Raw genomic sequence first — 15,048 nt, 5'->3', positions numbered from 1 at the left:
AAAAGAGGCCATAAAAAATGAATGAATGAATTAAAAAAAAAAAAAAGCTGGACAACCTCTGCCCAGCACTTCTGCTGCTGCTCAGCACGTCGGGGCGCTGCCTCCCGCTCTCCACGCTCCACGCCCCCCTCAACCCCCCGGCCCCCCGCCCACGGGCCGCTCGGTTTCGAGTTTCGCTTTGCTGCGCCTGCGCAGAAGCGAAGGCGCGCCCGGCCCCTCGCGCGGTCCCGGGCCCCGCCCCGCGGCTATGAAAGGCGGCGCGGCGCGGGGTGGGCGCTCCTAGGTTCCGTGTCCCTCCGCGCCGGCGGCGGCCCCGGGAGCTGGTGCTGCGGAGACGGCGGCGGCGGCGGCGGCGGCCCCTCCCCATCATGGTGAGCGGGCGGCCAGCCGGGCGGCAGGCGGCGGGCACCGCGCGTGGACGGAGTCGCGCCTCCACGGAAAACGGGACAGTGGGGGGGGTTTGGGGAGGAAGTGCCGTATGCAAACGAGGCCTTGCGGTCCCGCACTGGAGTGGAGGCTCCCGGGCGGTGCAGGGCCACCCTGAGGTGGGGGAGAGTGGGCTGGGACCGGGGTGGAGGGTGGGGGGCGGCGCTGGAGGAGGAAGGGACCCGGAGCTGCGGACCAGATGGCGCGTGGCCCCCGTGCGCGGCGGCGGCCCTGGGCCTCGTCCCGGACCCCGGAGTGCCCGCTCCCTTCTCGGCGCGCCGCGGGGCGGGTGCTGGTGCGGAGAAGAGTTTACAGAAGCGCCGTTGCCACTTGTGGCTTAGCTGGCAGGGAAAGCAGCGGCGCAGAGAGGGGCTGGGACACAGCGGAGTGGGGGCGCAGCTGGACCCCGAAGGCAGGTGCCCGTGCAGCCCAGGCTGGTGCAGCCCCAGCGACCAGGGCTTCAGGGGGGCCGCGCGCAGAGGAGGGGGCACGCGTGGTGAATACGGCCCTTTGTCCGGTGCTCTCCTGCCCTGCCTCCCACCAGCCCCTCTGTGGGACCATTGTCCCCCCCCACCCCAGACAAGAGAGTATTATCTGCTGCTGCCATTGTTGGGGGAAGGGAGGCAGTCTTCGGGTAACCCTCCTCCACCCTCTCCTCAGCGCGCTCAGAGCCCGGGCGGCTGTGGCTGTGCCAGACGTGTAACACTCCTGCCTCCGGAGAGGCAGGTGCGGAGAAATCAGTTAGGGGTCCCCGGAGGCACAGCCTCAGGCCCTCTCTGCAGGCACTACAGCCCATTTAAAAAAATTTTTTATTGATGTCAGAAGAGGAAGCGAAAGTGGGAGAGAGAGAAACATTAATGATGAGAGGGAACCATTGATCGGCTGCCTCCTGCACACCCCCTAATTAGGGACCAAGCCGGCAACCCAGACATGTGGCCTTGTCTGGAATCAAAACCCCCCCAGGACCTTTCAGTCTGCAGGCCGGCACTATCCACTGAGCCAAACCAGCTAGGGTGCACATTTTTCTTTAGAGGCGACAGCAGTGGGTTGCTCCGATAGAGGAAAGGAAGAGTTTGGGAAGGCTCAGACAAGCCTGCCCTTCATCCTCCACAACCAGGAGCAGTCGGTGCTGTAATCCCATCTGCAGCGCCCCAGGCAGGGAGGGGTCCCCCGTTAGGAGGCGGCCAGAGGCCGGGGAACAAGGGAGCTACTTGGGACCCGGCTGACCTCTGCGCTTCCCTCCTCACACAGAATAGAGGCTTCTCTCGCAAGAGCCACACATTCCTGCCCAAGATCTTCTTCCGCAAGATGTCATCCTCAGGGGCCAAGGACAAGCCCGAGCTGCAGTATCCCTTCCTGCAGGACGAGGAGACGGTGGGCACGCTGCAGGAGTGCAAGACGCTCTTCGTCCTGCGTGGCCTGCCGGGGAGCGGCAAGTCCACGCTGGCCCGGGCCATCACGGACAGGTACCGGGACAGCACCAGGGCGGTGTCCGCCGACGCCTACAAGATCACGCCCGCCCGAGGCGGCTTCTCGGAGGAGTACAAGCGGCTGGACAAGGACCTGGCCGACGGCTGCCGCCGGGACATCCGGGTCCTCGTGCTGGACGACACCAACCACGAGCGGGAGCGGCTGGAGCAGCTCTTTGAGATGGCCGACCAGTACCAGTACCAGGTGCTGCTGGTGGAGCCCAAGACGGCGTGGCGGCTGGACTGCGCCCAGCTCAAGGAGAAGAGCCAGTGGGGGCTGTCGGTGGACGAGCTGAAGAAGCTGAAGCCCGCGCTGGAGAAGGACTTCCTGCCGCTCTACTTCGGCTGGTTCCTGACCAAGAAGAGCTCGGAGACCCTCCGCAAGGCTGGCCAGGCCTTCCTGGACGAGCTGGGCAACAACAAGGCCTTCAAGAAGGAGCGGCAGCACTGTAGGTGGCGGGGCGGGGAGCCTCACTCATAAGGCCGCTGGCTGTGCTGCGCGCACAGGACCACGGCGTCCTCACAGCGCTGGGAGCCGGTGGGGAAGCAGGTGGAGGGTCGCCTAGTACCGGGCGGGGGGAGCCTTGGGTAGTGGGAGCACGGCGGGATATGGAGAGATGTGTCCCTCCCGTTTCACCCTTTCTTCTCCCCAGGTCCCCTCTCCCAGGGGCCTGTAGACCACTGACCCCGTCTTAGAGGTGGGAAAAACAAATTACTGTCCTGACAGAAAATGTATTTCATGTGCCATTAGGAGAATCTGGCCCAATGTTTTCAAACTCATGTTTAGCAGCAGAACCATTTTAAATGTTCTCTGGACTACGGTGACGTCACTGGGGATGATGGTTCTCAGGCCTGGGCCACACAGTGCACCTTTCCTGGCATCGCTCGTTTAAACAGCAGTCTCCCACCTTGTCCAAGTGCCCTTGTTTTGCAGAGGGAAGAGGCCCCGAAGGGATGTGGGGTTTGCCCAAAGCCACAGAGAGCCTGGACTTTGTCCACTCCCGCGGGGGCCTCCCCACGGTTCTCTCGTGGTAAGGGCCGTTTGCTCCGATGATGGGAGTGGATTTGGATAAGGAAGGGCCCCGGTGACCTTTGTTCTCCTGCAGTGGCCTATTGGGTCTATGTCACCCATTAATCTGTTCATTTAACCCATTTCTGGTTCATACTTAAAATGTCCCCTCCCACCCCCCATGCTTGTGTTGCTCAGAGGCAGGAAATTCGTGCTTGTTTATGTTCGCGGAGAGCTCGCCTTGAATGCTGGGAAACCAGGGGATGCGGTGACTGGCCAGGTGGGAGTCCTGCACCTGTGAGGAGCTTGAGAGAAAAGCACCCCAGAGGCAGGGCTCCCGGGTCAGAGCTGGTGGCTCTGCCCTAGAGGCACTGCCTCCTGAAGCTGCCTTTTGCCATTACAAACTGGGATCCTTTTCTGCCGGGACACCGCAGGAGAAGTGTACGGGGTCAAGAGGAGTGACGTCCTTGCAGGCACTTGATTCTGGGACTAAACAGGGAAACCCCCATTGACTCTGAAGCTAAGCCACAAGGCTTGGAGTCTGGACACTGAAGTCACAGGTATTTCCAAACCTTATCTACCAGCCACATGACACCATCCCATTACATCCCCAGGCCCGTTACATCTGACAAACCTGCAAGGTACACAACATAGTATGGTGACCAGGTAACTATCCCACTGGGTGAACTAGGGTGCTGTCAAGACTTATCTGGGTGGTTGTGGGAAAACGGGGTGTATGGTTACCCAGTTGTTGTACTTCAATGACAGATAAGGCCAAATGGCTCCTAAGTGGGCTAGGTTGTTAATTATGCTCTTTCCTGCACCCTCCATTGTATCACATAGTTTCCAACCATCTTTTCCTCCTTTCCCTCACTTTCCATGACCTGGGGATTCCCACTGTTGATTCTGGTGAGCGGCTTGTGCTGCCTGTGTCTGGGTTACAAGTGCTTTCGTGTTCAGTTCTGGGGATGAGATGTAAAAATCTACACAACACAGGGAATTTAGCACTTTTAAAAATATATATATATACTTTATTGATTTTTTCCAGAGAGGAAGGGAGAGGGATAGAGTTAGAAATATCGATTCAGCTGCCTCCTGCACACCCCCTACTGGGCATGTGCCTGCAACCCAGGTACATGCCCTTGACCAGGAATCAAACCTTTGACCCTTTGATGTGTGGGCTCATGCTCTAACCATTCAACAATACTGGCCATGGCTAATGCACCCTTTTAAAGTCCTGGGGTTGCTATTACTTTGACCAACTAATGAATAAATGATTTACAGTGGAGTGCTCAAGAATTTATGCCTTTTAAAAAATTTGATTTTAGAGGGGAAGGGGGGAAAAAAGAGGTTTGGTGTTCCACTTATTTATGCATTCACTGGTTGATTCTTGACTGGGGATCAAACCTGCAACCTTGGCATATGATATTCTAACCAATTAAGCTACCTGGCCAGGGCTCAAGAATTTTCGTGTGAGGTTTGTGTAACTCTCGGCCTCGATGGTCTTGGTGGTCGATGTTGGAATGCTCTCCTGCCCTGACTCACTCTGCTCTTCCCCTGCAGTTGCCCCTGGGGACGAGCACAGGGAGAAGGTTGACCTGGTCGCCTACTTTGGGAAGAGGCCCCCCGGCGTGCTGCACTGCACAACCAAGTTCTGTGACTACGGGAAGGCTGCCGGGGCTGAGGAGTACGCCCAGCAGGATGTGAGTGCTGCAAAGGGACACGGGGGGAAGCGGGGAGGGGACAGGGTTCTGGAGGTGGTACTGGCTTAAGACAAAAAAAACAAGATGGCAGCTCAAGAAAAATGAATGCCCAGCTCACCCCCTCTGATGGCTTATTGCACACACCTCAGGCACCCTTTCTGGGGCCCACCCGCCCACCAGTGCTGCCAGTCTTAGGCCTGCCCACCAGTGCTGGTTCTCCTGCAGATTAATGGAGAATGCTGGTTGGGAGCAGACTGCTGCTCTGGCCTCTGTAAGCCTCCATTCAGTCTCAAAGACTAGGAGTCCCTTGTCCTGAGGGAGCCTGGTGCTGAGGTTTCTGTCCTTAGGTCTGAGGCCTGGCCTTGTCCCCAAGTAATAAGTGTCCTAGAATAGTGAGGTTTATTGGCTTGGGGGTACCCGTTCCTTCACCTCACAACTGGTATCCTCGCCCACAGCGACATGGAGATCTGTTGCTGGGATATACATGGCTGTCTCTAGCCTCCTTCAGGTCACCTCAGCAAGGCCTTCCCTGACCCTCCACCATCGCCTCCCTCTTCTCTGCCTAGCTTAATGTAGCCAGTTTACTTGTGTGGTCATTGGTCTCCCACTGAAAAGGAAGACCCCTGAGGGCGAACATTTTTATTTAGGTTCACCTCTCCTCCCGGCACCTAGCCTAGCTTCAAGAATAAGTGTATATTGCCCTAGCTGGTTTGGCTCAGTGGATAGAGCATTGGCCTGCTGACTGAAGGGTCCCCGGTTTGATTCCAGTCTAGGGCACACGCCCGGGTTGCGGGCTTGATCTCCAGTGGGGGCCGGCAGGAGGCAGCTGATCAATGATTCTCTTTCATCATTGGTATTTCTATCTTTCCCTCTCCTCCTCTGAAATCAATAAAAAGGTATTAAAAAGAATAAGCGTATAACATTTTTACTACCATCTCTAACCATTCATTTAGCAGTATGTCTTAAGCATCTTTTATGTGCTAGACACCATTGGGACGAAGGACAGGGAGCAAAAATAGAGCAGCTTTTATGGTCAAATGGGCTTTCTCAGAGAAACAGATATAACCAGGTGTGCAATCAGATGTAAAGCAAGATTTTGCTCAAGGCAGTTATTTCTCACCTCGCCCTGCCCTCCAGGTTATGGCCTGGTTATCGGGGTAGCTATAACCAGGGAAAGCACTCATGACAGTAGCACTATGTGCCTGACATTGTTCTTTTTTAAAATATATTTTTATTGATTTCAGAGGGAGAGGAAGAGATAGAAGCATCAATGATGAGAGAATCCTTGGTTGGCTGCCTCCTGCACACCCCACATTGGGAATAAAGCCTGCAATTTGGGCATGTGACCTGACAGAGATTCAAACCACAACTTCCTGGTTCACAGGTCAACATTCAACCACTGAGCTATACTGACCAGGTCCAGTACTGTTCTAAGCTCTTTACCCAGTCACTCCTTTAATGCTCACACGGAGATGGGTTCCATTCCACTTTACAGATGAATAAGCCAATGGGGAGAGGCTCAACAGCTTGCTCAAAGCCCTGCAGCTCTAAGAGGGGAGGGAGGGACTAGATTCTGAACGCAGGAAGTCTGGCTTTTAACCTCTGCCTCCCTGGCACCTTGGTTTTTGTTTGTTAGTTTGTAAATATATTCTTATTGATTTCAGAGAGGAAGATAGAAACATCAATGATGATAGAGAATCATTGATTGGCTGCCTCCTGTGCGCCTCCTACTGGGGATCGAGCCGGCAACCTGGGCATGTGCCCTTGACCAGAATCGAACCTGGGACCCTTCATGGGACCCTTCAGTCAGCAGGCCATCACTCTATCCACCGAGCCAAACCGGCCAGGCTGACCTTGTTTTGTTCACATTAGCCTGAAGTCAGTGGAAAAAACACCCCAACACCACACAGGCTGTTAGTGATATTTATGGATGACATGCCTTTTACCAAAGGGCTCCGCCCAGCTGTGCTCACCTGTCGGCTGACCCATGCTTCACATTGTCCTCTCTGGAGGCCACCACCTGCAGCTTAGTCCTCATTCTCTGTCTCTGCAGGTGGTGAAGAAGTCTTACTCCAAGGCCTTCACGCTGACCATCTCTGCCCTCTTTGTGACGCCCAAGACCACGGGCGCCCGGGTGGAGCTGAGCGAGCAGGAGCTGCCGCTGTGGCCCAATGACGTGGACAAGCTGTCTCTCTCTGACAGCCTGCCCCTGGGCAGCCGCGCCCACATCACCCTAGGCTGCGCGGAGGGCGTGGAGGCCGTGCAGACTGGCATCGACCTCCTGGAGATTGTGCGGCAGGAGAAGGGGGGCAGCCGAGGAGAGGAGGTGGGTGAGACACCCCGGGGCAAGCTCTTCTCCTTGGGCAATGGGCGCTGGATGCTGAACCTGACTAAGAATCTGAAGGTCAGGGCCATCTTCACGGGCTACTATGGGAAGGGCAAGGCTGTGCCCACACAGGGCGGTCGCAAGGGGGGTGTCTTTCAGTCCTGCACCATCAACTGAGTGTTCTCACCACTCAGGTGCCCCCCTTTAGAAGGGAAGGGGGTGCAGAAGAAAGCATGCCCTCTGATCTTTAAGACTTTTTTTTATTCAGTTTAACATTGTAACTTTTCAAAACTTGTAAAATAACTGTCCCTCTTTTTCTGCCTACCCTCTTCCTGTCTAATTCAAGCTCTCAACAGAAAGGGGAGGGGGCAGGTACCATTCAGAAATCTGGACCAGAGTTGATAAGGCCAAGCTGGGCCTGGAGCTATAGCCACAGCCATGAGCCCTGTCTGAGCTGACTAGTGGGAGAGACCTCAGGGCTCCACTCCCTTCAGCCCTGGGCCCTGGTGCTGGGAGTGAGAGGGGAGGGTCCCTGGGCTTTGGTTCTATTTCTTAATCAGCGCAGCCTCTGGAAGACTGAGGCTGCCTATCAGGGTAGAAAAGGGGTTAACCTTTTAAGTGCCTGTCCCCTCCTTCACACTGTAACTAGGTAACAGTTTGATAGCTAGCAAAGGAAACAGACCAGTAAGCAGCAACCACACCCCAGGTGCTGGCCTCACCCCAGGAAGGGGATGGGAGGCCGAGGCCAGAGGCAGTGCGTGGAGGGGAAGCTCTGGTCTCGCAGTCTGCCCAGCCCATCTTGCCTCTTCGGTGCCTCTGGAGGCCTGTGTGCCGCCTCTAAAGGGGGCTGGTGGGTACCAAGAGCCAATGGAGTGGGCTCCTGGCTGGTAAGGGCTGAGCCCCACCCAGTGCTTTTGGGAAGGTTTTAACACTGCTACATGGGCTGTGGTTCCTGGGGTGCCCTCCACTACCCTCTGCTCAGTAACAGAGCCTTGCTAACTAGGTTGTCACTTGACAGAAGTGCTTGGGATTTGAGTTACCATCCTGCTTTGCCCAACCTCAGTAACTTGTAATACTGATAATGAAATAAATCGTGTTAATCCTAGTTGTGTGCAGTCTCTCTCACCCTTCTGTGCCCAGCTTTCTTCCTGGGGTGTCTTTGTTCCAAGCTTGGGGCCATCGGTCCTGTCTCCCCACTGCTGGCTGGCCACAGCTGTGACGAGGCTGGGCAGCCGAACAGTGTTGCTTTCATGAGGAGACAGAAAGGAGAGAGGCTGGTGTTACACACAAAGTGGGGGTTGGCTGGGTAAGAGGGATGCAGAGCACAGAGCTTCGGCCCAGTCCAATCAGAAAGACTTCTTAGGAAAGATAAAACAAAAAACCCAAACAAAAAAAACACACGAAAGACTTCTCAGAGAAGCAAGACCCAAACTCCTAGTATGGATTTCCCCAGGTCAGTGGTGCTTCAACACAAGGGAGGGCCTGACCGCCAATCTCTTCCAGCCAACAACGGCCTGGACAGCTACACAGGGGACTTCCTAGGCCTACATCAGTCATCTCCTCATCGTGGCCTTGGCACCAAAGGGGAGGACTGGGAAAGAAGAAGGCAGGGGCTCTGAGAAGAGAAATCATGTTATCTGTTTGGCCCAAGGTCTGCTCCACCATCTCTACCAACAAAGCACCAAAAACCCTTTTCAGACGAAGTCCCTAGTGTCTGCCTGGAAATCCCAGCCAGATTCCTCACCACAAACACTAAGCATGACAGGCACCACAGCTCCCTTCTCCAGCTTGCTGCCCATCAGGAAGGAAACCAGTGGAGAAGTGAGGGCATTTACTAAGAATGAAGTTTCCAACTGTGGGTGAATGTCAGCAACTAGACCCCTGGGTCCAGGAGGCAGGGTTTTACCTCGTCTCCATCTCCCTCAAACCTGCAAGAGGAACTGTGAGAGTCTATGAAAACCTCTGTCTAGGTTAGCCTGGCCCGACACATCCACCCATGCTCCATGTGAGCTTTGGTACACACAGCTTCTAGGACTTCTGGTGGCCTCCACCACACAATAAGCATGTTTTCTGAGCTCGGTTCCCATGACTGACACAGACTGGGCCCAGCAGCAAGGCCAGCATCTGCGCAGCACTTCCATGCTGAACAGGTTTGGGTAAGGCAGCCAGCTTCCCGCCTGCCACCAGGCTCTGGGTGCCCACACCCCTGTGGGGCAGCTTGCGAGCCTGAAGACCATGCAGGCCTTAGGTCCGTGCTGGGGGCTCGGCTCTGGCCCGCTGACAAAGCAGCTGGGAGAGCAAAGTGCCAGAAAGGATCAAAACATTTTATTCTCTCTCTTTTTTAATAAAGTTAAACAGTAAAACAAAAATTCACAAGCTGCCTCCCTGTCCACCTCCCACCTCCCTCCCCTCCCCGCAGTCTTCGGCGCTGGCTCCCTTTCCTCCATCCCACTCACAGACACAGGGCATCCAACTGAGAAACGAAACTGCTCTAGGTACATGGAGACATGATGAAGGGAGGAGGTGAACTGTGTCCACATTCAAGGTTAAACTGAGCAAGTCGGCATGTTCTGGGTTCTGGATGGTTTCCTTTCATTAGCCAAATTGAAAAAAGAAATTCCCGGGACCAGATGCTGTAAGGAAAGAAGGGCTCGTTAGTTGACTCTGGATTTTCTAGGAAATATCACTTTGCTCTGATGATGGGTAAGTCTCCAAGGGCTGCTCCAAAGTCAGAGAAAAAGCTCTGATAGTATCAAACAGCCTGGGCCCTGGGGGGTAAGGAAGCACACGAGCATGTTGTGAGTGTGTGTGTAGCTTCTAGCACCTCCACTCTTGCAGGCTTCCCAGAACCTGTGGAGGTGTGGCAACAGGCAAGGTGTGCCCAGAAACCTCCCTTCTGCTATCCTCAGCCACCCCACAGGGTCAGAGGCCCCATTAAATGAGAATTCAGCTGCCCCCACCCCCCATCAAATTCTGCTATCCTCAGCCACCCCACAGGGGACTCCCAAGAACAGCAGACAAACCCACCTTCAAAGCTGAAGCCCCCAGGCCCTCCAAAGAATGCCTTGAAGATATTGTTTGCATCGAAATCTGTGGGCAAGGTGAGAAACAGGGAAGGAACAAAAAGGTGAAAAAAATAAGTGTTTGAAGGGGAATTTATCATGACACTGAGAATGGGTCTCCAAAGCTTTCTCAGACAGTATCACTTCCCTCAGTTCCCCAAACTTCAGACTAGAGGTGAGGAAATCTGCCCCACCCTATGCAAACCTTACCCCCGACCCCACTCCGGGCCATGTCCCTTCTGTTCCCTTCTGCAGCCCCAAAGGAGAGCGTTCTTTGCCTCAACCTCTCTTCTCCACAACTGGGAATGCCAAAGACTTTCCCCACACTATCTCCCTATAATGCTTGGGGCTGCTATTGAAAAGGCTAAAATTTATCACATACTACCAAGAATAAATATAAGACCTATAATTTATCATATCTGTTTGATTCTATGCTGTATAAATTGTATTCCAGGAAACTTGTGGCTTATTAAAACACTAATTAGGTGCCAATCATGGTGCTGGGTACTTTGCATATATATCATTTAATCCTAATAACAGGCTGCCAGGATTAAGTACCATTACCAATTTATATTCAATGACCATAGGTAGGTAATTTGCCCCAGATCATGTGGTTAGTAAAAGCAAAATAACGGATAATTCCAATTTCTGTCTGACTCCACCACTGTGCCCTTGTCATGAGGCCATAGCAGGTCTGATGTCCCAAACCACTGCCTGACCTAAGTTGCACAGAAAGATTTATCTCTACCACTGAATCCCACCGGCACATGTGTTCAAAAGTGAATTCTGCCAGGACTGGTTCGGCTCAGTGGATAGAGCATGGGCCTGCGGACTGAAAGGTCCCAGGCTCGATTCCGGTCAAGGGCATGTACCTTGGTTGCGGGCACATCCCCAGTGGGGGGGGTGCAAGAGGCAGCTGGTCGGTGTTTCTCTCTCATTGACGTTTCTAACTCTCTGTCCCTCTCAATTCCTCTATGTGTAAAATCAATAAAATATATTAAAAAAAAAAAAGTGAATTCTTTGCCAGCACATCTGTTCATCTTCCTCGGTCCCCTCGCTCCGTGAATGGCCCCACTGAGTCTGCCATGGCAGAGCCACTCTCGGCTTCATCCTTTCCCCCTCCCAACACATTCAGCAACAACTGCTGAGCCCACCATCTCCCAACTGTGCCTACCAGTCCTTCCCATCCACTGTCTTCCCTCCCTTGCTATTCTCCTCCTCCAAACCACCTCTTTGCTGCCATCACAAATGTATTTCCAGAGCCTAAATCTGGTCCATGATTCCCCTACTTAAAACTCTTTTTAACCAGCTCTTGATGGATTATAACTCCATTACCGGTAAACCTAGGTTTCTCTCTCTCACTGAACTGGAGAGGTCAGGGTTATCTATAGATCAGTATCAATCTTGTTTTAAATTCCAACAATTTTTCTTAGTGAAGGAAAAGAGGTTGGCATTAGAGACAGAGCTCTGAGAAGTGGGCATAGTTCAAGGCCTCTCTTATCTCTGAGCTCAAAGTGAGCAACGATGTTGATAGCTGTGCTTTACTTCATTCTAAAGTCTTTTAGGGGAAATTAAAATCTGTGAGTGCTTACAGGAATGTATGATGCAAATAAGTATCAGAATACACTTTGCAGTAGGGGACAAAAGAAGTTCCAGCGATAGGAAAAGCCCACAACCCTTACTCCAGTCCCTAAGGTCTTCTGAGGTCTCCCCACAGTGCCCACCTTAAGCAACCTCTATCCTACAGAGCCCCTTGGAACTTCCTAGGGTGGTTTACTTTTCTGACTTTCATGCCTTCCCTCCCTTACAAAGCTTACTCCCGAGTGCCCCTGGGCACCTGCTACACTTAATTACACTCATTCAATTCCATGTCTATTAGATCAGGGGTCAGATCTGGTCTGCAGGCAGAAGTTTGCAAACCTCTAGCCTGGGTTCCCGGAGGCCAGGGAACCTGATTATTTCTAGTACCCCAGACAGTGCCTCACATGCCACAGGTCTAGATCAAGGGTATGCTTTACGCATCACTGCGCACCACTGGCTGATTACACAAACTCCCCCTCTGGAGTGTCTTCAAACAAATTCTATCAGATGCCTCCCAGGTTGCACAAACCACTCACCACCCATATTCATGCCCTCCTCATCCAGGTCCTGTCCACTGTCATAGCGAGTCTTTTTCTTGGGATCAGAGAGGATGGTAAAAGCTTCTCCAACTTCCTTGAACTTTTTCTCCTCCTCCTTCTGAACTTCGGCACTGGCTCCACTGTGCCGATCTACAGGGGGGAGTACAGGGAACTTGTCTCAAAGTCTCAAGAAAGAAGTTTAAGAGAAAGACCAGTTGATGTCTGACTTAAGAATTCGGTACTTCCCAAAATTTGGAGGGTACTGAACTTAGTACACCTTCTTCCCAGTGAAGAGCCTCTCTGAGGCTTTCATTCTGGACTGAGTGACAGTGGGCCAGCCTGGCTTGCTCTTCTCACAGAGTCCACTCCCCACCGCTCTACCTGGATGGTGCATCAAGGCCCGTTTCCGATAAGCTTTCTTGATCTCATCCTCAGAGGCATTCTTGTCCACTCCCAGAATCTTGTAGTAATCTTTCCTCTTACTCTTCTTTAGTTCCATCTGTGCATTTTTAAGGAGTTGTTTGTGTTCTAAAGGGAGACATCTAGCATCAAGGACAAATCTGATCTGGCTTCCCTTACCACGTCCCAGCCCAGATGTCTTTGAGTCAGTAGCCTTGTTAACTATACCAGGGCTTTTATGGTGTGTTTCCCGCCTAGAGATTAAAAAAATCTACTCATAGTTAAGAGTTTCTCACATCAGTCTCATCACATAGAAAAGGTTGTGAAATTAACAGGCAAGATTTGGGACCAGAAAAATAGATGCCTTGTTCTGCACTCAGGATTTCTGTTCACTTCTTCCTGGCTGGTGATCGAATAAGCTCCAGCTAATCCCTGAATCAAATTACCCGTGTCCAGTTTTTAGGGCCTACAAGTAAGGCCACACCGTTTCCTGAGAAGCATGCTCCCAAATACCTTTACCTTTTGTTTTCTCCGTCTGATACACTTTTTCATAGTCCCGCACTGCTTCTTCATACTGTTCTGTGTCCATGTAACTGAGAAGGAAATACAGGGCAGTAGAGTGACATAAATGGCAATGGCCTTCAGTATCACTCGAGAGGAAGAGGCATGGCTCAAGCATGAGACATAGACTTTTGGTTGAGATGCTTCATGAAACAGGAGTCCTTAACCTAGCAAGAAAAAATTAACTACCAGGCTTCCTTGAGAAAAATAGAGAAGTCTCATGCCACTTGCACCCAACCCACAAAGTGAGTCTGCTCTGAGCAGAAAGCAACCAAGAGAACTTCCTTTTGATATCATAGAGCCACCCAGAGGCATCTGGCCTGCCTTAGGAAAGGCAATGTGAAAGCAGCCATTTGATTACTTGAGATTATAACACATAAGACAATTTATCAAGTGAGATAAATGGATATGGAAGAGCTTTGAAACCCAGCGTGCCAGCAACATGCAGGGCCAGCTTCAATCCAGAGTGGAAGCGGGATTAGTGAGCCACTAGAAGGATCAAGGTCAAGGTGGTGGCCACTGGCAAATGCTTCCATTAAGACCGATCAACCTGAGAGATGTAGGTGAGACAGCAAAGGACACTCTAAGCTCAGGCTTGCTCCCATGTGGATAGTGCAGAAGAAAGGAGGGGCCCTGGCCCACGATGGGAGGAATCTAGCTTTCAATAGGCTGACTGCCAGACCTTTTTAAGTGTTTCTTCACAGAAGCAAAGGGGGCATTCTTTCTGGCACCAATTATACAGACTGCGGTAAGAGTCGTAGAGACAGACACGTCAGTTGAGGAGTGGGAAGTGATTATTTGCAGCTGGCTGCTGCACAACAGAGATTCAATTTGCTCCAATGCTCCCACACAGGCCCATCTTCCCAAACATCAAGGAGCCCACTGGGCTTACAGGCCAGGCAGAGGGAGTGCTGCTTATGTGGCTGGCCAGAGAGAAGCCCAACTGCTGAGGCATCTCTGACTTTCTGTCAACATCTTGATTTATGCCTTTAAAAAGTGGTAAACCATGACCTACGAAAACAAATGCTATTAGGAGTTCAGAGAACCCATTTACAGGATGAAGTATAATATAAACTGAAGTGAAAAAAAATTGGTAACTGATAGCCCTGGGTGTAGAATGATCTGACAAGCAACCTTGATGAACTTTCCAGATCCATATGTGACGTGCTCAACAAGCTGGTTTTACAGTGATTTGCATTTTACCTCACACTTAATAAAAAAAAAAAAATTCTAGGACATTCTTACATTAACATTTTTTTAAAAGTTGAAGTAGAAAAGCAAGCAAAGCCTTAGGAAAAATGGGAAATGCCAGCTCATGATGGGAGATATAGCAAAGATCTGATATCTCCCCAACTTTAGGGACAAACTGAGGCAGACTGGGACAATAATCAGGCCCCTTGGTCTGAGCTAATCTCCCGTTCTTCTTGTGGGGACTGGGGCCAAATTCTCAGCCATCTGTGCCAAACAGTTCTGCTGCCCCTCTCTGGTGGGATCTCAAAAACAGAGCCACTCAAGAGGACAGTTTTATTTCTTCCACAAAGATGATATGTCTCTTTATTTTATTTATTGTACCCATATGAAACAAATAACCGCCATTCCTCCTCCTCCTAACAAATCAAGACTATTCTCTCGCTATTACAGTATCATGTATCTAGACATAAAGATAATTCTTCATTTTAGCTATTAGTTAAAACTGTAGTAAACAAGTATACAGCATTTTGCATCTGTTAAAGTAAGTCTTTAGCTAGGTCAAAGGGTACTCTTATCTTTCTTTTTCTTTTTAAAAAAATATATTTTATTGATTTTTTACAGAGAGGAAAGAAAAGGGATAGAAAGTTAGAAACATCAATGAGAGAGAAACATCGATCAGCTGCCTCCTGCACTGGGGATATGTCTGCAACCACGGTACATGCCCTTGACTGGAATCGAACCCAGGACCCTTGAGTCCTCAGGCTGACACTCTATCCACTGAG

General features: G+C 51.7%; 2 protein-coding genes across 7 annotated transcripts in view; one reads left to right on the top strand and one right to left on the bottom strand.

Moving 5' to 3' along the window:
- The first annotated feature begins 237 nt into the window (after positions 1-237).
- LOC118726612 (2',3'-cyclic nucleotide 3' phosphodiesterase) lies at positions 238-8,038 on the top strand. Its single transcript, XM_036451583.2, has 4 exons — positions 238-371; positions 1,678-2,344; positions 4,468-4,607; positions 6,661-8,038. Exons 1-4 carry the CDS (start codon positions 369-371, stop codon positions 7,108-7,110), a joined length of 1,260 nt encoding a protein of 419 aa, XP_036307476.1. The 5' UTR covers positions 238-368; the 3' UTR covers positions 7,111-8,038.
- A 1,218-nt stretch (positions 8,039-9,256) lies between these two features.
- Positions 9,257-15,048, bottom strand: part of DNAJC7 (DnaJ heat shock protein family (Hsp40) member C7) — a 34,271-nt gene continuing 28,479 nt past the window's right edge. For all 6 annotated transcript variants that reach the window (XM_045586260.1, XM_045586259.1, XM_036451580.2 and 3 more), the window contains 5 exons: positions 13,034-13,107; positions 12,497-12,643; positions 12,113-12,265; positions 9,961-10,023; positions 9,257-9,566 (listed from right to left, as the gene is read on the bottom strand). In XM_045586260.1, the coding sequence (XP_045442216.1) occupies positions 9,529-9,566; positions 9,961-10,023; positions 12,113-12,265; positions 12,497-12,643; positions 13,034-13,107 (475 nt within the window). In that variant the 3' untranslated portion in view covers positions 9,257-9,528. The remainder of the gene's footprint in view (positions 9,567-9,960; positions 10,024-12,112; positions 12,266-12,496; positions 12,644-13,033; positions 13,108-15,048) is intronic.

This window comes from Pipistrellus kuhlii, unplaced genomic scaffold, assembly GCF_014108245.1.
Source record: "Pipistrellus kuhlii isolate mPipKuh1 unplaced genomic scaffold, mPipKuh1.p scaffold_m20_p_22, whole genome shotgun sequence".
Lineage (NCBI taxonomy): Eukaryota > Metazoa > Chordata > Mammalia > Chiroptera > Vespertilionidae > Pipistrellus > Pipistrellus kuhlii.
The sequence above is the reverse complement of the archived record's forward strand: the minus strand, read 5'-3'. Positions and strand labels throughout refer to the sequence as shown.